Genomic DNA, 25,950 nt, shown 5'->3' on the forward strand with positions numbered 1-25,950 from the left:
CAAAATGTACTAAAAGCAGGGACTTTGCTGTTGCATAGTTGCCTCTTCTTACTGGAATGCAGTGAAAATATCAAATCAACCACAGAAAATGTTTAGGTTTTAGAATTGCCATCTTACCTTGCACTTCATCATGTCCGAGACTCTCTGCTGCATAGACTGGCCAGCTTTGGGTCTGACCAGGATATAGAGGGCTTTGACCTCAGGGCAAGACCGCAGCAGCTTCTCCACCAGCACTTTTCCCATGAAGCCGGTGGCTCCTGTGATCAGCACACTCTTGCCAGCGTAGTATTCTGCAATGGACGCCATGCTGTTACCCACTGTGCCACTGCAGATGTCTGTCAGTCTGCTTGTTCCGTCTGTTGCCTGCTCTAACCCGTTAAGGTCCTGGCTTTCAGACAGTTCCTGGAGAGGGAGGGGAGGATATGAATGTGAGGACAGGCAGACAGGCATTAAATACTGTATCAGGAAGTACTTGTGATTCTAGTGTGTGAATACATGGAGAGTTTAATACAGCAGGGTGAAGGGAGAATGCTAATCTGAACTGTGTGAATCCCAATGTAATGTCAAAAGAGCAAAGTTATGCATGAATGTACAGCCTTTAATTCCTTCAGTTTGATAGACTGTGGTAGGAAGTAAAAAGAGTGTGAGCAGAAATGTGCTACTAGCATGCTAAAGATCTCAATATACATATATTACTGTATGAGGCAAGCAGCAAATTATGCTCAGAAAAACAGTCACTATAAAACATTTTAGCTTGATCACTAACATCACAGCAAACATTTAAACAAAAAAGAGGACACTCTGACCTTCTAGTATCTTAGCCTTCCTCAATCAGACAACATAATCCACAGCAGTACAAATGTGCAATCACAAAACTACATGAAAAATATTCCTCCTATCTTCTTTTTGTTCTCAAAGTTAAAACAAGAACACGTCGACCTAGCTTGAGATATTGTATGGCATCAGCTATCACTGTGTGTGGTTTGTTGCCACAGTCTTTTGTTCCACAAGGTCTTTATTCTGTTTGAGGGGAGTTTCTTGGATTGAGGCTTGTCGTGTTCACTCAAGGTTATCCTTGCACGGTGAGATTTACATGGCAACAGACCTAAACCAACATTAGTTGGAAGCCACAACATTTACACAACAGTCTTTACCCACTGAAATGCAGCCAAAATGAAGTATGACTCACACCCGCCTTGCCCTGCAAAGACACATTTACTCAAGATAAAGTGACCTAGACTTGGCCTTAACATCATTCATTCATTTTATGTGTTTCGGGAAGTCCAGCCATGCTTAGTTCTACTACTCTAAATGCGGTGCAATAGGCTGACTATTTGGACCAATTCAATACAATACAGCCAGCTGACCTGGCTGCTAACATTCAGAGGGCTCAGCCACTAGTAATTATCTTAGGTCCTGGACTTGCTGCTGTTCCCAGTGTTCATGAACTGATCACAGACCTGAACTAAAAAGCACAAGCAACAGTTGGCTTTTTGATGAGCACATTTCATTTCTGTTCTCTAATGAAGACTGCAGTGCTTAATGAGTCTATATCTGGGGCATCTGTAACCAATCATCTAAATTACAAAACATATGGTCGCTGCTATGTCTAACCCCCTTGTAATATCTAGCTATGCAGATAGAAATACATGAAATTTAAGTCAGTAAATCATTTGTGGTGCTCAAAGCAACAACCTCCATGGAGTTTGGTTTGCAAAAGTGATGATGCCCAAGTCAAGATTACATTTGCAGTAAAGGAAAAAAGCTAACTTTGGTTTGTAGTAAAGAGTAACGTGGGGATTTTATTAGAAGCAACAAAGCTAATCTAGTCACTGTTTAGCCTTACAGAGGTGGGAAAATTACTACACTGTGGGTTTTATTTGATGACTGCTTTTGGACTTTGTCAGCCCTCAGACAGTAATTAGACTATAACTGCCAGCAATCTAGTCTGTCATACGACTTCCGCTGTGTTTTCCCTGTGATTCAGGCTGGCTGCAGCTATGCGTCTCTGATCAAACCATTGTGTTGCATGTGTAGGCAAAAAGCCAACCATGCTACCAATCTTACTGCTCATTTATGTGCAACCATGACAGTGATGCACCAATACATCACAGGCCCCTTAAAGCTCCATGACAGCTTCCTGCCTCTACTTGGAATATTCCACCTTTCTCCAACCCATCACAGAAGCGGGATAGCAATCGTGGCACATTTAGATCTCTCTACTACTTGCCAAGCAGCCTGTAAATAAGGCTGATGGGATGGCTGCTTGTAATATTTTGCATTTGGCAACAACAGCACAACATTTAGCCAAGACTAACGCTTGATCAGCATTTTCAGTGATTCAGTGGAGCTGATGTGTATACAAGTTAAGACGTTTTGCCCCCCTCTGCTTCTTTCATCCTCTCTCCTGGACTGCAGATTTCCAGCATGTGTGCTCAAAGGCAGAGACGGCAACCAAATCCTCCTGAGCCAAATGTGGCCCAGATAACAAAACAATCTTGTATTTACTAGTATTCTGCCGTCTGTGCATGCAACATTCAATTACACCTGTCTTAAACACAGAAAGAGGCTGTGCGCATGATTTAGTCTTCCACTGTTTTGCAGAGATAAATACGCCAAAAAAAATTAAAGCCTGAATTCAGCCTCAGTTGAAGTTGAATTAAAGTCCACATTTACAACAACGATTTTAACGCATCTACAAATCACAGATAAGGTAATATCTCCACATTTACTACTCCGTATGCAGAGACACCAAAATAAAAAGGAGGTCAAAGTCAAGGTTGAGGCCCCCCAACATTCCAGCTCTGTGCTTCACAGAGATTCCCTGTGGGTATGAGGACAAGGGCAGAGAGGCTGAAAGTCACTACGGATTAATGGGTGACAATGGAAATGTTCCTGCAGCTGGAAAAGTGTTGGAATGGACATGCACATCCAACCTCCCTGTGCTTGTCAGATAGGTTGATGAGTCCGGCTACAAGCCAATATGCTACAATGGTAACAGTTCCATTTTGAAATCCTGGTGCGTTTACTAGTGCTGGACACAAATTTTGGTGCTTATGACTGATTATACCTGAATCTTCCTATGGTTATGTATGCCATAAATAATGATGTCAGTTATTTTCATAGTTAAGCACTTAGTCATTTGTGAATGCCAAAACACAGTGAATCATCCATCACAATGACTACAAATGGGTTGGGATTTTTCCTAAACAATAGTATTAACATATCCAACATATGTTACACAACAACTTATGAAAGAACAAATTATCTGTATTAAATAAGATTTACTCTAAATGATTAGAGACTAAAGTACAGTTTTTAAAATGAGGCATAAGATATAATATATAGAGGCTTAATTATTGCATATGGTCATTTCAAACAGTTTTTCCTAAACCAGAGGTCGGGTTCTTAGAAATGGCAACTATGACGAGTTACAGTAAATAGGGGTGAGTTTGTTTTCAAGATGTGAGACGGTTTAGAAGAGATAACGTTCAGAACACAGTAGCCCGACATGCATGAATAAATGCACTGATCTTCTTGAGGCCGTCAACTTGTTTTATTCCTGTTATTGTCATCTAGAAAGTAACTGTGCTTTTTATTACACACCGTCAAGGACAAGCAGAATAATGTTTAGATGATGTCCGTCACCATTAACCTTGTCTTCTCACTGATGAATAAGTGAGCATGCTTTTTAAAGTCTGTCATGACTTGAAAGGAAAAGTCAAAGTAGCGGGCAGCAAGGACGAGCACTGAAACCTTAAGGGACCAGCTTCTCAAGTTATGATGCAATCTTGACAAAGCACTGCACCATGCCCAAGGTCACTCGGGGTTATTTGAAAAATAAAGTTAGGAAATGCTCGAGGTGCAAAAACACAGCCTTTTCAGAGGTTTGCCATTGTCCAGAGCTAATCGTGCTGCACTCTGGCCTTATTTCATGTATTCTTTTCTTCAGGACCAAGGGTTTTTCCGTATTTTTCCTCAAAGCTTCTCTCCCCAGGAGGTCCATGTCGTTTGAGAGGCCGGTTGTTTTAAGCCGCAGCTCTGCAGTCCTTCTGCTGCCTCCAGCCTTTCCTCACACAACCCCTCCATTAGTAGGTCAGCTGAGTGCTGCTGGAGACAGGCAAAAAAAAATCTAGCTCTACAGCTGCATACTGGCTAAGGCCATTATAAATGGACAAAAGCTGACAGAAGTGGAAGGGGAGGAGGGAGTGTGGGAAAAATGGAGCAAAATGCAGCCAATAATTAAGGGAGCATTAGTCAACTTGAATGCCAGTTCCAACCAACACAAAAAGGGAAAAAAATACGCCGTCACTTTCTCTAAATAGCAATGCCACTAGTGTTAGAAAAAAAACCTGAAAGGCTGAGTAAAGTGTCGACTACCACAGGCAGACGTTTTTACATCCCAGTGCCAACATGGAGACCTCTGAAAAGACTAAGTCCAACTAGTAAACTCGAGCCAGGAGACTGAAGTGTTTCATGAGGTGCAACAATTCAGAGTCTCATCTAGGATCCAAGAATTACAGAATGCAAACCACCACTCACAACAGTCAACATGTCCAGTGACGACAAATAAGATAATTTCATACCTGCATCAAACCTTAAAGTATGCAAACAAAAGCTCCTTCCTGAAAGATAATGTTTCTACTTTTGGTTGTGCTCAATAGACTGTTTCAGCATTTCATGGTTCTTGTCTCTGTACAATCCCAAGTAGATGAAATGAGCAGATGTACATTTCTCCATTTAGACAGGAGTGGTTAGGGGCGGGTGAGGACACAATCAAAGATTAGGTGGGGAAACAAAAAAACAAAACAAAACCTTGCACCCTGTAGTGTCTGATACAATCAAAGTTCATTAATACACAGTGGCTAATCTGTCACCACATTTACAGAGGCTTAGGAAATATGGAGACCTTGATGTCAAACAGACATAAGCAACTGGCAACTGTTAATTTTTTGCACTTACATGCATGGCTTCACATTTCAACATCTTGCTAAAAGGCTGCCTGCTAAAACCCGTCCTTCCAAAAAGGTGCTTCATGTAATGTAACCTGTAAATACTAATGCTAATGTAGTTGATGATGTTCTTTGGCCTGGATGCTCAGTTAATGGTGTAGGGACTACCTGAGTTAGCCAGACATGCTAAACTCAGAAAGCCTGTTGTGCCCAATTATGGTTGCTTTGACTGGAACTGGATTCTCTCTTGAACATGAGTTAGTCAAAGTCCTTCCACAATGATGACTCACTTAAACATATTTCCCCAGGAACCTCCAGCTCGACTCCCCCACTCCAATATGAGGTTGTGACATTGCCACTTACACAAGCCCACGTAATTGCACAGCACTTTCAAGTGCCCTTATCCCAGATTGCATTACTACACAAAAACCAGCAGGTCTTCTCTTCCACTTATTTTCCTTGAGACAGCTAAAGGCTAATCGAATTAGAATTAATTATATTAACCAGGGCTTCAAGGATTTAAGCAGTATCTCCTTAATTTTTTAAGCCATAAGCCAATTTCAAACGTCCACATAAGGTGTTACTCATTGTCAGATATCAGGCCCCAGGAGATTGGGCTTGTGTTTGAGAACATACAGTATGTGTTTGCATACACATGCGTCAGTGCATTGCCTCCATTATGTATGATGGCCAAAGCATTCTGTAATTACACCAGCCATCTCTGAGTGACAGAGCCTCTGAGTACTGTGGTGTCGGTTAACGTCTGGCTCAGACCCAGGCTGGCAATTATACTCCGAGTACTGCAGCAGGGGCAAGAGGTCATGAACCAGCACTGTGTGGTCACCATGAATCCCACATCTCTAGTGCAACACCGTTCTGAATACACAAACGGTAGTGTTACATCACAAACACAGTTTCACAAGGACTATAGGACATGTTCCTTGAACTGTCAACAGTCATGAGCTTGTTTTCTTATAAACAGACTTGCAAGTTCTGCTATGTAGTAAAACTGACAAATGACATCATTTTAACCTTCTTTCAAGTAAGTAAGCACAACTTTTTAATGGGCCCAGCTTCTATAAATGAAGATTTACAGCTGGACTAATGGACATAAAATATCTGAAGACATTGCCTTGAGCTCTTGAAAACTTGGGTGAATGTTAAAGATCTCAATGAACGTCTCCCTGGAAAGCATTTATTATGGAAGGGGCAGCAAATGAGAATGCTGTGGGACAAGGCCTTGGATTAGTTTCAGAAATTCATCTGAAAGTCTAAAAAAGATTTTCATCCACTGTGTACTTTCACGTGGAGGTCCACATTTCAAAAATCAAAGCCCAGCTGCAGAGAACCCAGTGGTGTCTCATGTTTCAGAAGTCCACACTTTCAGCAGCCTGACAAGCTCACATATGTAGACATGCAGTGATGACAGAACAGGCCTTAATTGGTGAGGCAGTTTCAACCCCTTATCACTGAAACAGACTGGGGCACAGCCCACAGCTGCCCTGTCACTTATCCTGCAGGCTCATTTTCCTAATGTGGAAAGTAGCATAGATCAGGATCACTGAGGCTCAGCAGACTATTCCCTAATGCTGCCTTCAGTGCTCCATGTACATGTTTGCTATTTAAAAAACATGCATTGTTTATCACTAAAGCTTCAATGACATAATCTAACTATACACCACCTTGTAGTTAATGACTTACCTTCCTGTGCTTTTGAACACTTAGCCAGCTTGCGTCAAAACCAGTATCTGTGACCAAGTGACTTAAGCAGGGATCCAATGCAAAGATACAGTTGCACACACATACACACGCAACATTGAGCTATGTAGTACTTAAGACATATACTTGATAGCTTCATCTTGTATTGCTGCCAGCTAGGTATATAATTAATGATAGGGCAGCTCTGGCATCAATAGATGAACTGCATCATTCATTATGCAGATTAGAGCTGAGCAGAACACAATTTTGAACACAGGAGGCATGAACAGCCACAGATTATTTCAGATTTACTCTAGTGGACAGATTAGGATACAGTAAATGCAACAGGATTTCAACACTAACATAATCTTTTTATGCTCAAATCTGACCAGAAAAAATAAAAATATAAAAGTCACACTGCTCATTGGAGTTGAGGGATTCTCTAGAAGAGATGAATCACATTTAAAACATGCAAACTGAGTAGCGTCATTTTTGCCAACTTCTGTAAATGGAAGACATATCTGGGCCAGAAAGACAGTTGTTGATGCAGGAGTCCGTTTCAGGGTAGAGGGGATGCAATCAGCTTAGGACGTCTGCTGGGTACAAGACGAGGTAAGATTAAAAGAAAGGCTGCTCTCTTCCTGGGATTGAGTGAGGATGTGGTCGGGAGGATCCTCTTAGTAGTGTACTTTCCTGTCCAATATTTCTTTTAAGTTAGTGCTGCAAGTCACATTTTCATGTTAGATTCTTTTTAAATTAGTTTAGCTAATCTGTCAGATACACAGGTGACCAAATAATGTAGTAAGGGCTATAGTGGAGACATAACATACACCACCATCCACCCAGCTAACCTGAGTGGGCTTCTGCAAGACATACGGACCTCTGCATTGATGCTCGAACTAGCACCAGCTGCTCATCAAATTTGTGCATTAGGTTTCTGTCAATACACCAATTGAAATTCAATACCATAACAATCACGTGGAAAACCCAACAATAGGCCAGGCAGACAACTTGTTAAAGTGCTTTAATACTAGATAAACAGGGCCGTGTAGTCTTTGATGCGTCTGAATTCTTCACGTGCTTCATGCTTCACTTCAAAGCAGCACAGGGAGTGCCTGCCTTTATCTCCTCTATACCCAGTCAATACCATGAAGCCCTAGGTTGCTTGTGGAGGATACAGTGGCAATAAGCTGCCGAGCTCTCGTTTCATTCAACTAATCAGCAAAGGAGAGGAAATGCCCAGATATTCATGCTCAAGGCCTCAAGGAAAGAAAATACTGTAAAGTGTAAGAGGACTCTATGCTTAGCTTTGGCTGTAGGCCACACTGTCTATGCATTAAAGGACTAGGCATTCATCCAAATGGTCACATAACCAGGTTATGCCACCATGCCAGACATAAGTTCCCAGACAAGTCCCTCTCTAAAAACCTGCCCTAGAGGTATGATCCTGCTGCTTCTTTAAAAAACACATACTGATTGGATATACATTACATGAAGAGCATTGGATGAGAAACTTCACGATTACAGCAGCCATGTTTATTCACCAGAATCCGTAGACCTGTTTGCCCAGTTAGTAAGCGCACAAAACTTTGTCTTGTGAACACTTGTTTAAGTAAACAAAAGGTCTGAGCCACTCCTTTCCTGCAGCGCTAGGAAGACTTAAAAATAAAGATTCTTTGTATCAGACAGATTTTTACAACAAACTCTTTAACAGAAACATCCATCCAAATTACATCTATTGGACACCAACTCAAAATAATTCTTAAGAAATAGCTTCTTTATTTAAAATTTTAACTTTAAAACTAACAGGATATAAAAGTGTTAGACAATGACAACTAATGGCAGTTCCCTTGTCATTAGGGCTGCGATTAATTACTCTGACTATTGTCAATTTTGAGGTCTAAAAAAAGTTTTTAAAGAAAATGCCCATAATTGTTTCCTGCCCTCCCGTTCTACATACAACATGTCTGATTGCAAGATAAAAACCATTACCACAACCTTCAGCTCCTAACAAACATTTCCTGTTGGGTAACAAACCTTCTTTGACTCTGCATACCTGTATCAAGGTAAAACGAAACAACAATGTGACCGTGAGTTAAAACTTTGATTCATAACCATCCAATGTTTTTTTTTAATCCCATTATCCTTTCAATAGCAAATAAAGGTAGTAAACGTTAAGCTCTATGAGCTCTACTTTTTGCACAGCTCCTAAAACTATGTAAATAGTTGTTTTGGAGAATACAGGTCATTTGGTTTGCCCCCCTCCCCCACCACGATCACTTCTAGTCAATGCACATACAGGACACAAATTATAGCAATGAGGATATAGACTGGATTTACCGGTGTGCTGAATTGCATGTATTCTAAGAAGTGTGTAATCTTTGTGTTGCACTACCTGCAGTATCATGTTTCTGGAGAAGCAACAACAATAGATTAATGGAGCTGAGAAACTCATCCTAACAAGTATATACTTATCCCAATACTTTTAATATTCTAACTGCTTAGGTGGGTCTGGAGCTTCAACTCAAGAATTTCAACTCCCTTAATCCAATTTATTTAGCATACAAACTCAGACAATCTAGAATCAGCATGTAAACTAATCTTGCCTGCGATAGTCAAGTTTGTCAATAAACGTGCACTGGGCATTTGAAGGACACCCTTTACCAAATATCCTTTAAAGAAAAAAATCTTAGACGTGTGTTCTTGTTCAGTACATTGTGTCTGCTTTCATTCCATTTAGCTGTAATGCAGTTCTGGCAGGACAACTTAGTAAACAAACATGCAATCACAGAAGCGCAATCTAGAGCTCCACATGTCACAACAATGTGCAAACACGAAACATTTAATGTTGTTTATAAAGTGTTTAATTATGTGAAAGCGTCACACTGCAATATGAATGTGGACATAATGAAGCTGAAGGGCTTTAAAACATGTTAGCATGCAGAGACACTAGACCAAGATCGTGTGCATACCTACTGAAGGTCAAGATGTTTAGTATACCTCTCCACACTTAAACTGATCTTTGGGGACACACTAATTTTCATCTACTTGGAGCTTTCCTTCCTTTAATGTAGAAAACAGCTAGCTTCCCACTGTGAAGTATGTTGGACGCCTAAAGCATTCCCAAGAGGGGATTCAAATCAATCTAAGGATTTAACACGGCACTTGCTGCAACGCCCAGAGATGTGATCTACTGCATCTTAAACCAGTCAACAAGATTGAATCATAAAATGTAAGGCTAATTTTTCTGAAAATGCATCCAGAGGTAGCCGTTCAACTAGGGTTTCTCCCCATGTGCGCACACACCCAAACAAAACCAGCAGTACAGATTTACATCCTTGCAGTGGCCAGTTACCTTGTTAAAGTACAATGCAATGCTCTTCAATGCAAATGCTTCAGGGAAGAAACAGTTTCTTTGCTGCTCCACCGCTCACTGTACCATGCTGCTGCTGCTACTACCACTACTACCCTGAGCTGGGAAAATGCAGAAACTCATCTAGCTGGCATTTAAAGATTTATAAAGAGGTGCAACAGGAGACAGAAAGAAAGGAATGGAAAGAAAAGAAAAAAAAAAGGTGTGACAATAAAAAGGAAAATAGTATGTAAAGCTGCACGCATGTAAAAAAGGCAAGTTACTAGAGGTCCTCCTACAGTTCTTTGTTATTAAATTAATGTCAACCTACAATAACTTGGAACATATTTGCCTTACACACACACACAGACACTATTTTAAACAATGAAGGGATAAAATGTTTTCAGGCAGCAGTTGATCATACTTAGAGTAGCTATAAATAAGAATGAGCACACATTCACTAAGATGTGTGGACACTTACCTAACACTTATCTGAGAACAAAATATAGGTCACTGCGTGATAATTAGAACTCCTTTTGTGGTCCAATTTAGAATTAGCACAGAAACTACTCATTTTGCTCCTTATAGCTGGTTCAGTGATGATATCTTTGTTTCGAGGGGGGGATGCACAGTCTGCGCATTGACTTTGCACAACTGTAGAGACGTTAGCCAGGCAGTTGCTCAAACTTTGAATGGGAATAGTTTCATAACTAATCCACACTTTCATCATGTAAACTGTCAAATCTGACGAAATACCCAACAGTGACTAGTTTTATGTATGTGACTTATATTTGTGTCAAAAATAGATCAATCTAGAGTGGTACACTTTAAACAACTTAAAAAATTGTTTTCTAATAGATTTTTAATTCTATATGCACCCTTAAGTTGAAGGACATGACAATGTCCTTTGCATCTGGGCCTGCAAGGAGTTTGTTTCCACCATAAGTCCAAACAATGTACCTGTGGCATTTTGCATTAAAAGATAAATCAAGAGAGGAAGATTATATACACAATACTTGCCATTTTTATGACCAACTGTTGCAGCTTTACTCGTCCAATGGTGTGAACCTGAACCAACATCAAATTTTCCTAGAGGTGTGATCTATGGAGACTGCTATTCAACTTGAGGTTTACAGTCTCATGTGCATTCACAAGCTGCCGCCCAGTTGCACATTCGTGACCAGGAGGAGAGTCAGCTGGACTTTCAGTCACCTCAGTCAAACCTCTGAGCAAGACCACATCAACCAGGGGGTGAATCAGACGGATCTCCTCCACATGGCAGACCAAGTGCGCACAGAACAACGACAGGTCGCTCGTTTCCAGCTTTCCCCTTTATGACAGCCTCTTTCCTCACATATACACTGTCATTTATCGCTGCCATCTTTAGTAAATAATACAATTCCTACATTTTTTAAATCCGTTCATTCACTCGGTTGAGTCAAGACAGCAGGTTTCTAACGTTACATCCGGTTCTACTTTTCAAAATAAAACGTAAGGGAAGAGAACATTTGGTCTGCTGCTGGGTTTCTCAAAATAACTAATCTACAAAACACCAAAAAATATAGTTATCAAGTGTGCATGTTAATTAATCAACCTATAGGCAAAGGCAAAGACTACTAACATTCAGCAATGTTAAATAGAAACGCAGCACTTTTTCCCCCACTTCAGAGGTAGGAAGCAAATTAATTCACTGCTCGTGAAATCAAACTTGGTAAACCGCTCCACACACCTCATTATCTGGAAGAAAAGTCCAGTTATCATGGTTCAACTTCTCTACTCTGCCAATTACCCTTATTGCCCCAGGTGGGGCCAATTACGCAATTTAAAACTCGGCTCAGGCGTGATTACCCTTTAGGCGGAAATCCTGATCAAATGCATGCAATGCTGGATTTTACTTCAGTTTTTATGTCTTTATATGTGATTTGGTAAAACTCCCATTTTATGTCATGCTTTTCTTCCGAAGGGTTGCGGACACTACTTCCGTGTAGCCGCCGTTAACGGCTGCTCCACGCCGACTGCGGCTCTGACAGCCCCGCTACCCACCGCCCTGCGGTCGGAGGCGGCCACATCTTCGTGCTAACTACATACCCTCCTCTTACTCGACACCCAAACAAATCAAAAACCCACGTACAAAAACCCGAAACGGAACAAATGTGACACACAGGCGGTCCTTGCTAGCGTTTTACCCCCGGCGTGTTGACCACACAGCCGACAAAACCAATGAGAGATGCTCCGGTGGCGGAGCACCACGACAGAACCCCCGTCTTAAAATATGTGTTTAAACGCTGATACACAAAATACAATTAATACAAATTAAATAAAACGCCTCCTACCGTGGACATTGCTTGGTGCGGGTGGCGCTCTCCTCTCGCGTCTGTCAAAGAGGATGTATGGTGCGGCAGCTGCGGAGTCTCTGCCTCCTCCCACCGGCCGCCTCTGGGTTCTGGCTGCTAGGAGAGCCGACTTCCACCGTGAAGACAGCCCGGGTCTACCCTGCTGGGTGCTGTCTGTCTGCAGACTACAGCAGCTGGACACACCGCCTCACCAATATGAGGTCCGGAGCGGGCAGGGCGTGTCCCCCCGCCTGTAGGCCCGCCCCTGGTCCCGCCGGTACACGCCGTTCTGTCGTGGGCAGACGAGCGCCACGCCAAAGTTCATTCAAAAATCCGTGAAGTTAACGCTGCCTGGTAAAATATTCAGAGTTGTTGTCCTTAGAAGTAGGATTTCTTCCGGCATTATTAAAAAAATTAATTCGGCTGAAGGCACCTTATATAATTTTAAATAAAACGTTTGAACAGTTCACATTATAATAAAGAGGGACTATTTTCTAACGCTTAGTTGTTAGTTGCTTAAATTTAAACCAATCAGAATCCAGATCTAGTCCTAATTCTGCACATGCTCAGTTGGACCCTGTACCTCTTTCATGTTATTACATTTTATTGTGATAGAAATAGTAAATTTTACACATTTAATTAAAGAAAAAGTAAGTTTTGATAGCTGTTCCTACTTAATCATGTCTTTTTCATGCCAGCTGCAGCTGTATATAATAATAATAACGTATACTTTATTGATCCCCTTGGGGAAATTCAGTTTGACTGAGTCAGCGCTACTATAGGTTTCAGTGTCTTATAAGAGGACACCCCAGCAATTAGCCAGGAATTGAACCACTCACCCTGGGATTCATAAGCAACTGCTCTACCATCTGAGCTACTGCCTACTACTAAGATGCAAATCAAGTGATTCTTATTGTAGCAGGATTAAGGCTTTAATCACTGTCTTGTAGTTTTTAATTTAATCAGAGAGCAAAACAAACATAACCTACCTTAGATTTACTCTCAGGGGCTAACACTGTTTTTATATTGTGCTTTAAAATATACGCAACAGGGAATTGAGCCACTCACCCTGGGGTTTATAGGCAACTGATTTACCCCCTGAGCTACTGCCCCAATGGAGCTGCTGTTGCCCCTGTATAGTTTATAGTTTAATTGTTTTTCTATTGTGATACAACTGAGAACAGAGGTTCATAATGCAGATTAAATCTCATGTCAGGACAGGTCCTCATACTTCTGACACTCTGACACAAAATCATGCAAGGCAGATAATTTGTTTCCATGGTTACAAAACACTTAAGTGTCATTAAAATGATCAAGTGCCAGGCGTCAAATATCACCATATCAGTTATTACACTTAGCAACAGCATGTTGCATGGAGAACACTTAAAACGCCAGATGATGCCATTATTTCACATATTACAGTGTTAATCATGGTAACCGTTAAAACTTAGCTGGAAGGCACAGCCGTTTATTTATTTATTTATTTATTTATTTTTGACAGATGTACTAGAAATCCACAATACAAATCTCCATTCAGCTGTGAATGTATGAACACGTGATATGATGGGCATGCATCTGTGGAATAGTAGCCTAGTGGCTAATGAAGATGCTTCAGTTAGTTCAACTGGGCCCAGGTGGACGATCACGTCCATATCTTACATATTATACATACATATATACAGGTTGTGAGTGAAGTGTTAATTGTATGTATTTATTATTATTTAGTGATTAAATATTTAGCATACAGACTGAAAACAGTGACAGTCAGCACCTCTAAAGCGTACTCATTAACATAATAATAATGTATAATAATTAGGTTGGACAACTGAATCAGTGCTACTACAAGGTTTCAAGTAGCAAGGAGGAACCAGGCATCGAACCACTGACCCTAGGCTTCATAGGCGACAGTTCTACCCCCTGAGCTACTGCCTACTACATCTGTGCAATAGTAACTTAGTTGCCTTGGTCCTCATAATTTAAAGGGAATGGACGTCAAAAAGCGAAGCACAAAGAGCAGGCTGCAAACTGGGATTTGACCCACAAACCTCAAAGTGGCCCGCACACACGCTGACATGATCTGCTATTGGTAAGTGTGTTGTAACAGGACAATCTCTTTTTTTATTAGAAGCCACACAGCAATAGGACAACATCAGCCTCTTTGGCAGGTAATCCTTGTTGCACAACATATTATTTGACGTAGCCTAAATGTATGTTTTCTCTCCACCATGATTCAGAAAGTCAGGATGAAAATATTTTGCATTGTTGCCATAAACGTATTGTTGTGACTTTAATGATTATTAAGCATGAGCTGCGAAGCATGTGTTGCTTCAAATCGTGTTGATTATTGTTTTATCCTGCAACTCTCAGACAATCTGGCAGCTAAATGAGGAAGAAGCCGACCTTTCCTGTTTTGTAAATCTGCACAGCTTGTCTGGCTTCCCACATGAAGCATCAAACACATGAAGTGAGGTGATAGTGAGATAAGAGGGAATCTGCTTTTATGCAGCAACACATTTCCTGACTCACCTCAGATAAAGGAATTGCGTTCTCATAACTATAACTCGACTATATATAACACCTTATTCATCAGTGCTGCTGTGGAATATTACACAAGTCAATAAAATGTAAATGATGCTTTTGAGTGCCATTTAATATAAATGCGTAAACTATAATGTCCTTGGTGTCTCTTTAAAAAGAGCAGAGCTGCCTGTTAAAGCCTGTCATTATCCCAGTGGAGACATGAGTACACTGCTGTATTGATTCGATCCTGTGGAGAATACAGGCACCAGTCAGCAGCTTCCAGCTGGCTGCAGGCAGCTCCACACAGTGCTACAGCTGCAGGAGAGATCGTTGTCCTGCTCCTGCGGTAGTTCATCTCTCACCCTGTGTTTCCTTCCTGTCTGCATGATGCACAGATCTCTGCATGCACAAGTGGATTTAATGGGTGTATACAGAGGTTGGTACCAAAGCATATAAAAAAATATTTCACAGCACACTGAGAATGTTAAATCGAATGTAACGTGTGCTAAAATGTAAAATCCAAACTTAAATCAATGAAAATCTTAATTGCGATGTATACTTCATGTTTTTGGTGTGTTTAAACAGGATGTAGTGCATGTGTGAAAACCACAATATCAACAGGAGGAAGTAGGTGAGGGCGTGTGAGTGAGTGGGATGGAGAGAGAGCCCTGCATTGTTTTGCTGGTCAAAGAATGTGTCTCGGTTAAGATTCAACATAAGGGCTAAAATAATCTTTAAAAAAAAAACAACCATATTCTGTAGTTTATGAAGCTTTAGGATGACAAAACCTTGTAAAATCCTAATATCAGATTTAAGAGGAAATATCTGACTAATAACTTTATGTAAGTTTAACAATTATGAAATCAAGTGGCATAAAAATGTCTGCCTGGTCTACACTGACCTCTAGTGCAGACATGCAGAACCTGCACACAAGGTGAGGCCAATGGATGCTCTTCTGGGCCTGCAGAAGGTTGTCAGGAAATTATTAGCAATTATATTGTGTATTTTTAAATTCAGTATCCATTTAAAAAAATAAAAATCATCAGCCAAATGCTCTTTACAGGTACTATTACCTGCAGAATATATCTCATTTATCCCACACCACCGTGTGGTCAAATGTAAACATTACAGCACTGCACATTTTAATGAAGATGCTTCAGTCAGTTCAACTGGGCCCAGGTGGACAATCACGTCCATATCTTATAAATACATATCTACAGGTTGTGAGTGAAGTGTTGATTGTATGCATTTATTATTATTTAGTGATTAAATATTTTATTTTATTTTATAGAACCTCTAAAGTGCACTCATTTACATAATAATGATGTAGAACAAACTGGGAATTGAACCACTCACCCTGGTGTTCATAGGAAAAGCTTTACCCCCTGAGCTACTGCCAGCCCACAATAACATATCAGTTTATTGACATTATTAAAGCACACTCATTAACATAATATTTATATATACTCCATTGATTCCCTTGGGGAACTGGGAACTGAACCACTCAACCTGGGGTTCATAGGCAACTGCTCCACCACCTGAGCCACTGCCAACTACTACTAACAAGCAAATTAAGGGTTGCTAGTTTACTCATGTTCAGATTATTTCAAATAGGAAAAAGCAGTGACCTTGATATTTAATAATGTATACTTTATTGATCCCCTTGAGGAAATACAGTTGGACAGCTAGCAGGCACTACTACAGGGTTTCAGCATCTTGTCAAAGGACACCTCAGGAGGAACAAGGGATCAAACACCTCACGCTGGGGTTCGCAGGCTACTGCTCTACCCCCTGAGCTACTGCCACCCAACACCTGTAAGCTCATTATAATTATTAGAGAAGAGTAAACTAACATACATTATATGGCCTCATATGTCCTTAAATCAACCATTTATCAAGTTCAATTATTCATCTAGACATTCTTTATGATTAAATGGAAAAAAATCACACAGAAGAACATGCTAAATGAATCTTTGATGTGTCAAGATTTTATTTTGACAGCGTTTCAGAATATCATACAGGTAAACAAGATTTTTGCAAAAGTTAATATATCCATATTGTTGCATTTCATAAAAATAGTTGCTGCACTTACAGTCTTTGTGACCATCAATAGTACAATAAGTCATATTTATAGAGATATTTGTTCAGGGTCTACACACTGCTATAAACACTACACAGTGATACTGAGCTGCTTGGGTGTTGGGGTTTGTGTGTGTGTCTGTCATTTCAATACACACTTTGCAAATGCATCACTAGATGTTTTTGTTTGTTTTTTTTTTTTGTTCTTTTTGCTTTCCATAGAAAACTACTTACAATTTGGCTCAATGCAAACAGCTCAGATGTGGAAAGCAGTGATTGTGCAAAGGCTGAGCAAAAAATTATGCACATATTTTTGTTTCTGCCTCAAACAGAAGTCACAAAATTAAAGGAGCAGTCCAGTAAAATGGGCGTGATGATACTGTATACAGGCAACATTTGCTACCTTTAGTCTTGACAAATTTAAAATTTAGTTCTGTGATGTCAAACCTGGACACCATTTACAAGAGATTGAAGGGCTAAGTTGTTTGTGCCGGGCTCTCTGACACAATTCTTATTCCAAACCCTCTGTATGAGATTGTGCTTTAAAGTCAGTCATATTATTCATTGTGTAATTTTAAATTACAATGGCAAATGTAATGACTTGTCTCCCTTTGCTCTTTTATTCATTAAACACTGTTTGTACTTCTCCCAGCAGAGGAGGGATAAGATGCTTTTGTTCCAGTATTCTACCATTTCGTTTTGTTAAATGTTGGCTCATTTGGAGGAAAAGAAATTAGCACTCATACGTTTAAAAGATACAGATACTAGGAAAGATGTGCTGCCTTAAAATGAACAGTTTGCTAACATAACTAAACACAGTAGGCCTGTCAAGCTTTGAATTTTTCCACACCAAGGCGATGTTCATGGGGCAGTAGTAACATTAATACTTGGTATTAGGAGTGCTCTAATGTGAGCTGGCTAAGTAGTTTAATACCTAAGAGTAGCAGGGTTTCGTTAGCAGCTCTGTCCTGATGTTTATTGGATTTTTCCTGCAACTCCAGCCAACGTTAGACAGAATCCCGTTTATCAACATCATCAAACGTTTCTCTGGCTAAATTAAATGTGAAACATACTGTTAAATTATAAACACGTATGTAAGCAGGCAGCCGAAAAGGTTATGTTAGAATGAAATAAGAGTCTGATCTTACATTTTTATTACCGTTCTTTTAAAATTAAAACTTATTTTCTCTACACTGCAATCCAGTAAGAATGACATGTAGAAATCAAGTGCATATGTAAGACGCATTTTCCAATATTACAAGAAGAAACTACATTTTATTTCATTCATTAACGTAGCCATAGCTGATAAAAATTTGCTAGCAACAGTTTGCATTCACCACGGTCCGAAATTAAAGACCTGATACTGAAGTAGTGATAACGGTAAAACTGCAAACGTGCTGTGCAAGAATGTAAAGCTTGACAGGCATAACTAAATAAACAGGACATAGTGAACGGTCACACGTCTGGTTATTGTATAAAAATGTTCAAACTTAGCCTTCAACATCTGACATATTCTCTGACAGGTATCTGATGTCGACTCCCCTAAAACCTACAGGGGGATTCATTATGGAGATGGACTTCTTAACATCACACAGTGTACACAGAATCACCTACAGTAAAACAAATCAAATTCAGCAGCTGACAGTGGACGTGACGGGTGCAACCTCCTCTCGAAATGCTTCTATTTCAAATCAAGGGTACAGACGGTTGGGTGAGTGAGCTTTGACAAGTGTAACTGACTTCCTGACACCAATATCACGTTTTACTAATTCAGTTTGGATTGGGTGCAAAGCTCAACCCTGTGGTGACTCCTTCATAACAACATGTGGTACAAGCAATTCTTTATGGAAATGACTAATGCCAGACCTCATTAAGAAATCGGTAATGAAAAGTATCATGACCCAAAATGAACTGCTTGCAGAAATAATGACTGTCACAACCTCTGTTAATGGACTAATTTCCATACATGAGCTTGGAGATCAATTATATATTTCACCATATCACACTCGTATCTGAAAAAAATACAGTCTATTATTTATATCTGTAAAGTTGGTGTTGTATAGCAGCCTGTTTTAAACTCTCTAAAGTGTTTCTGATTTGAACCTTTGACTTACAAGCCAACCTCTCTGTCAGTCTAAGGCACTCTGCCCCTTGGTTGGCATCATGTGAGCTCTTTCTCTCAGCATCCAGCTGGAAACTCCTATCGCACATTGCTTCGTTTGTTAAGCACAGAAATGAGAGAAATGGATGGAAACGACGCCCCTGCTGAGCCTGGGATGATTTGAGCGCAAACGGACCATGCAGTCAACCGCGGCAGGCCTGTGGAGACCCCAAACTGCTATCACTGGGCTGAATGGGAGAAGAGGGGAGAGAAGTTGGTGTGCTGAAAGTTCTGGTCCATGCCGCGCCGCTTTGCTCGTCTAACCATGGACTAGAATTTCCACCAGCTCAACTATAAGATTCTGTTCACTTAAAAATGATCTTATTTACAAAATGATCCCACATATTCATATTCATTATAATATATCTATGTCTATAATCATCTGATAGATTATTCAAGACAGGTTGAGGCCCATACAGTCTCCGTTAAGGCAAAGTTCTGTTGTGGAGTAGATTTCATCTCTGCTGTCACTCTTTCCATTCGCTCTCGTCAAAAACAGGCAAACCTTTTCAATATTCCATTTCATAAAATAGACTCCATTGTGTAGTTTTATAAAAAATTCAATCCAATGGCAACCATGTTCTGCTGGGGGGGGGGACTGAAAAATAAAGTTCTTCTTCAAGTCTGAACCCCCCGAAACGACGCCCTGCCACATTACACACACACATTCTACTTGCTCTTCCATTTATTCAAAAAAGTGGATGATCTTCCAGTTCTTAAGGTGGTGGGTGTAAAATATTTCTCAAAATAATTTAGAGTACAGTATCATAAATAAAACTCTAAACACATGTGGTCCAGATCACCCTGCCCCCCCTATGGTTTTGACTCTGTGGTTCATGGGAGAACGGGATCGAGGGGGTTAAAGGAGCACAGGAAGGTGGTAGCTTCATACAGATAGTGTGGTGTCGTTCAGACGAGTGTGGCCCCTGTATGCTGCTGGAGCTGTGGTGTTATCTGCTCAGCGTGGTTGTGCCTGTGCGCAGTGTGCTGGGCAGCTTGTCTGATCCAGGGATCTTCCAAGGCCCAGGAGAGACCGTGGCCTTCCTCCCTGCTGCGCTGCCACTGCTGGTGGTCTTGATGGGCAGGCTGGGTCGGCTCTCTCCCAGGCTCCGGTCTACTTCCCTGGGCCTCGGCTTGCTCTGCTCCAGCTGCACCTGCTGCTGCTGCTGCACGTTGCTGTAACACTCCACCTCTTCCCTGCTTCCATTTGTGTGTGGGAGCTTGGAGCTGCTGGGAGAGTCGGTGAATTCTCTGTTGTCCCCAGTATTTCTCTCCTTGGACCTCCCTCTGGTGCTCCTGGAATGTTTGGGGTCCCCGCTGTGACCCTCTTTGCCCCCTTCCCCCTCAGGAGTGGGCTGCACCCTGTGCCCCTTATGGGTGGACCTGCCACCCTCTTTCTTAGCTCTGGTGCTGCCGCCGGTTGAGGCCAGTCTCCTCCCCTGGCTGATCAGATCTGGGTTTAGCAGCTCAGCCTTCTGAGGGCTCTTTGAACGCTCTGTCCTGCTGTCTCGTGCCACCGGGTCTCGAGGGACATCCAGATCTGGCAGGTGAGGTGGGTCGGGGGCCGGGGCCAGATGAGATGAAGGCGATGACATGGAAAGGCTGTCGATGGCAGGGGCTACTTCCGACAGGCTTGGGGAGGCTGAAGGACGAGCATCCCATGGGGTGGCATTGTCTGGAACACGCATACACAAGTCATTACCATGAAAACCACACAACCTCACTCACACTGAGCTTGCATGCATGCCACTGCACAACCACTAAACACTAAATCAAAACCAAAATAATCACAGCAATCATTCCTATTCTACAAGCTAAAAGCACTAAAGTAAATATCAGCACTACAACCTGCTTCCGAATGTGTCACAGGGCAGCTCTACTTTTAGACGGCATCAATCTGCCTCCCAGAGCTCTCTTTAAAACCTCCGCCAATCTAAAACCTCGGCGGAAAATCGAAAACAGGTTTAATGAAATGGATGACGTGCCCAATAGTGTGGTGCTTTAGTGAGAATAAAAACCTCAGGGGTTGAGTGCCCCGCTCCCTCTTAAGCCTGGAGAAGTTTGAATCCAGTGTAGCAGCTGCCGTGTCTCTACAACGTGCTCCTCCGCAACCCTCCACTCTCACGGACTGTTAGCTTCTGTTTCTGCACTGATGAGTCTCGGTCCCTCTGCCATCAGTCATTTTCAGTGGGCTAGGCAGGAGGCAGAGACTAGGCTAGCTCCACTAACACCATGAGGCCCAATTAGAAGGAGATTCTCATGTAGTGTTGTAGCATTTTAAAACAAGGACTAAGAGAAGAGTAGTCATTAACTTCTGGCTACAGTCTTTTATGTCTGGTACAATGAGGGTTATAAGGCTCGTAAAGGTCCCCAGGTGTGTGTGTGTGTCGGAGTAAACTGTTGACTATCTCACGCTGCGTTAATGACTGTTGTCAGCTCAGCTACAGCTCTGCTCTATTTCTGCTGAGTCAACATAACACATTACAAATGACAGAACAGGAATTTGTTGTACACAAGAGGAGCTGGACACTCTCGGGTCTGTCCTCATTAAACTGAGTGAGTGAATGTGGACTTTCAACAACATAAACCTACCTACAGTAACCTATACAATCCAATTGCCCATTGACACACCCAGTAGACATGGTAAACCTTTAGGATTCATATGAAGTGGATCCACCTGGCTGCTCAGTAGCTGGTCTTTAAAGCTGTATGACGTTAGATTCTGTTGACAAATACTGAGGTCATAGATAATTATTTGTGCACTTGTCTCTGGGATAATCCCTTTTTTCATTATATGTAGACTTACTGTTTAAAAATTGATTACAGGCATCCTAAAATAGTTTAAGTTGTCTTTTTTCTTAACATTGATAGATTTCCTTAATTGACTAAAATCCGTTAACCTCACTGACGTTACATATTAAAGTCAGCCTGAATAAATCGTGTTTTGTATTCTGTGAAATCACTTTAGTGAACATTGAGTATTAAAACAAATTTGGGAGAAAATATAGTAGATATTTAATCTCTCTCTTGTAAAAACACACTATTTTAGGGAAATGCAATTTAAGCAGTTATCTAATTGCTGAAGATATTATACAAATTGACTTAATTGACACAAAAAGGACTTTTTCTTCCTAAATGCAGAATGGGGCAGATGCAGGATAAACCAAAGTGTCTGACCGGCTTCTCCACTCACTCTTTATGTGTGATTGATCATTTGATGTTATTCTTTTGCTCTAGTGTCACTTTAATTTAAATAGTAAAGAATTTGCACTCTAAGTTGGATACGTGGATGTGGAGAAGCAGCTTTTATGCTATTCAAATGCACACAAACTCACAATGCCACACACAGACAGGCATACAATAATACTCATGCACATGACCACAACCTTACTTGAAACATTACACCGCTTCTATTCTTGTTTTTCTTGTTTTCATGTTTTATTCAGCTTTTCCTAAAAAGCACAGTGCGAGAACCTCCTTTGAACACTGCATGCTAGTGTTTTAAATAGGCAAATTAATCACCGTAGATGATTTGCATAACCTTCAAGTGTGCAAATACAGTGCCTGTAAACTACGAGTGAGGAAATGCTGAATCAAGCCCACGCAGAACAGAACATGCGGGTTAAAATGCTGTTTAATACTTTTAGGCAGCAGGGGATCTGAGAAAGAAGACTTGTAATAATGGAGCACTGTGTCTTCTGGAAGACCACACTAAGTGTGAGTATGCATATATGAAGGCTGTTTTAGGACCTCACTGCAACAAGCTCTCCAAACAGTAAGATTAAATCCCAGGCAGGAAGGGACTGGGAGAAAAGGTTCGACATAGAAGTAACATCACCCTCTATTCTCTGTGTTTAAGAGATGGAGGGTGAGCGCTGAGGCTAAATGCTGATAAATATGTGTCAGGAGGACTTTAATGCTGTGACATTTTTCCTAAAACAGCCTTCTCTCAAGTGGGAGGATGCAGGAAAGTATGTGTCATACCAGTGCACAAGCCACAGCTGTGAGTGACGCATTGGATATTTATTACCCGTGGTGTCACACAAATAAATGTCCCCTTCCAGGCTCAATTCGTGCTGCACTGAGATTTCACTGGGTAAATAATCTGCTGCAATATTTCACGTTCATCACCTCTGGCTGACTCATGCAGAAATCTCATTGTGCCATATTTTTGGATGGGTGCTGATTTCAGTCAAGAGGAGAATTATGTTCAGCAATTTTGCAATTTCCTGCAGCTCAGAGTGACTTTTGTTGATTGTTGTAGAAGCCCAAAGGTGGTCAAGGTTACAACAGCAGCTTAGTTATGCACCAAGCTAAGTGCATTGTGATGAGGTGGTTACAACAAAACACACAAAACCACAACACAGCAAGCCGGGATTAGGTGAAGAGAAAAACATTGGTATGGTCACAAACCGTGTCTTTAGAGTGGCCCATTAGGAAGAAATAGGGGGAGCCTTGCGTGTCACTTTTCATGCACATGGAGAGACTGGAAGATACCATTCCTATATAAGGGGAAGTAAGAACCTAGACCAATCAATTAGTGATAGAGCACTGAAATGGACAAAAGATAAACTAGTGTTAGTCAAGATAGAAAAGACAAATCATTAGTTTTGTAAAACATACTAAAAACAGAGTACGGAGAACACAGTGAAAGACAGAAGTTATCACACGGAAATGCATGACAGTGAAACAAGTTAAGAGTTAAACATGATCCTGAAGACAAACAGTGTTATTGGTGTGTATAACGTGCAGAAACGTACCGTACTCTGGGACCTGCCCTGTACCCCTCTTTAGGAGAAGACGAACACGCCTGCCCCCGGACTTGATCAGCTCGATGGCCCTGGCGTGGGTCATGTCTCGGGTGCTCTCTCCGTTGATCTCAATGATTTGGTCCCCAACCTGGATGTCATAACAGAGAATGAAACAGTATGTAAAGAAAAAATAAATGTGTTCTGTATCTGCATTTACCCTAAGGCATGACACGCAGACAAAAAAAAAAACAACAACAACAAATTTAAAATATTATATATAATATACATTTATATCAGGTGTCATCTTGCTGCATGAATGTCTTGGTCAAGTTCACAACAAGCACAAATGAGATAAGAAAATTAATGAAGGTGCTGCATATCAGCAAACGGAGTCAATTACGACTTGGCAGGTTTGGAAATGAGCGCACCAAATATCAAATAGAATATTAACAAGCTTCGTTTATTATGGATGACAGTGATTAATATGGATCTGATATTTCATTGGTCATGAGCTTCTGTAGGCATTAATAAGTAGCACCAGTCATGAAGTGGAAATGTTATAATGTCAGAGCTAAATACACATAGTTTTATTACATATATGAATATTATGAATAAGTCCCTTAAGTAAAGGTAAATAATAAGTGGACTCTCTCTGACCACTTCCTGATGAGGACAACTCAAACGTCAGTCCTCAATTCTTCGAAACTTTCACTTCCCAGCTCCTGAAGAGACGCTCCAAGGTTGACTAATGGGGACGATTCATGGGGAACAGGACAAAACGTGCCAGTCAATTACCCAAACAAATGGAGAAGTCCACCCATAATGGCTGCAGTAATTTAAAAGTCAGAAGTGGACTCGAGTCAAGAGAGGGGGAGTTATTAGGTGTCATTACGGTAGGCTGAAGAGAGGTGGAAGGCAAGATGGTTCGCTCATTAATCCTCCCCTCATAACAGCAGAAAAGAGTGATCTCCATTTTCATCTTTAATAAAGAGGGAACTGAAGTTGAATGGACGGCATGTAAATGCTGAGCGCAGGGAGTGCGAGGTGTAAAATGAATCTGAAGCTGCTTCTATTGCACGCGATGCCCACGCACATCCCAGTCTTTTATTGAAGGTTTAAAGCCTAGAGAGATAATTAGATGAGCTGAATGATTATCTGTAATAACCAATAACTTCATACAATTCCTTAAAAGCCACTACACTGCCACTTGAACCTGAAAACCTTGTTAGAATTTGTTAGTGCTCCTTGTTCCTGATTAGGTTGTGGGTCATTGTGAATTTTTTCCTTTCTTTAATTCTGCACCTTTCCTGTCAAAGCACTACTCCAATTTAAAGTGACAGCATGTTGTTGCACACATTAAAGGACCTATGCGTCCTCAAGAAGGAAGGGACAGAGCAGACTCTACCTCTTGAGGAAGCTTAGGTCCTCTAATGTCTGTAACAAGGTGTTGCAAACCTTTTACTAGTCTGTAACCAGTGCAATTTTCTTTGCTGCTGTCTGCTCGGGCAGCAGCATCAGATCCAGGGACAACAACAAACTAAACAAGCTAATCAGGACGGCTGGCTCTGTGCTGGGGACTTCACTGGAACCGTTGGAGCAGGTTGTTGACAGCAGGATGCTGAACAAGCTGTTGAGCATCATGGAGAGCAGCTCACATCCTCTCCACAGCCTGCTGGTCAGTTTTAGTCAGAGACTTGTCCAGCTCTGCTGTGATAAGGGAAGGTACTCCGTACAATGACTGTGTTCCAACAGTCTATCTATCTATCTATCTATCTATCTATCTATCTATCTATCTATCTATCTATCTATCTATCTATCTATCTATCTATCTATCTATCGATTAAGGATTGTTGACAGGAGAATCAAAGTGGTCTCTGCACCTTGTTCTGTGCAATCTATTCAACAGTGGTGGAATGTAATTAAAAATATACTATATTTACTTAATTTACAATTCTACCTTATGTAGGTATTATATTCAGCTTCAGGCATCTACTTCACAGCAAGAGGGATTCCCTCTTCTTTCACCTGCATCTGGGCCAACTGAACCCCATCGACTACACCGAGAAGGGAAAGTAATGCCTCCCTTGGGGGCATTTTGCACACA

General features: G+C 41.1%; 2 protein-coding genes across 6 annotated transcripts in view; both read right to left on the bottom strand.

Moving 5' to 3' along the window:
• Nucleotides 1–12,543, bottom strand: part of si:dkey-97m3.1 (fatty acyl-CoA reductase) — a 33,462-nt gene extending 20,919 nt beyond the window's left edge. Inside the window, exons 1-2 of one of the 2 annotated variants that reach the window (XM_026362440.1) lie at nt 12,336–12,543; nt 118–402 (exon numbers count right to left, since the gene is read on the bottom strand). In XM_026362440.1, the coding sequence (XP_026218225.1) occupies nt 118–402; nt 12,336–12,344 (294 nt within the window). In that variant the 5' untranslated portion in view covers nt 12,345–12,543. Of the gene's footprint in view, nt 1–117; nt 403–10,483; nt 10,614–12,335 lie in introns of those variants that run through there. The other variant, XM_026362441.1, reaches the window with a different exon arrangement.
• Nucleotides 12,544–16,823: 4,280 nt separating this feature from the next.
• The window catches only part of magi2a (membrane associated guanylate kinase, WW and PDZ domain containing 2a), a 156,143-nt gene continuing 147,016 nt past the window's right edge, over nt 16,824–25,950 (bottom strand). For all 4 annotated transcript variants that reach the window (XM_026362489.1, XM_026362488.1, XM_026362487.1 and 1 more), the window contains 2 exons: nt 23,856–23,994; nt 16,824–20,770 (listed from right to left, as the gene is read on the bottom strand). In XM_026362489.1, the coding sequence (XP_026218274.1) occupies nt 20,046–20,770; nt 23,856–23,994 (864 nt within the window). In that variant the 3' untranslated portion in view covers nt 16,824–20,045. The remainder of the gene's footprint in view (nt 20,771–23,855; nt 23,995–25,950) is intronic.

Source organism: Anabas testudineus, chromosome 23 (genome assembly GCF_900324465.2).
Source record: "Anabas testudineus chromosome 23, fAnaTes1.2, whole genome shotgun sequence".
NCBI classification, from domain to species: Eukaryota; Metazoa; Chordata; class Actinopteri; order Anabantiformes; family Anabantidae; genus Anabas; species Anabas testudineus.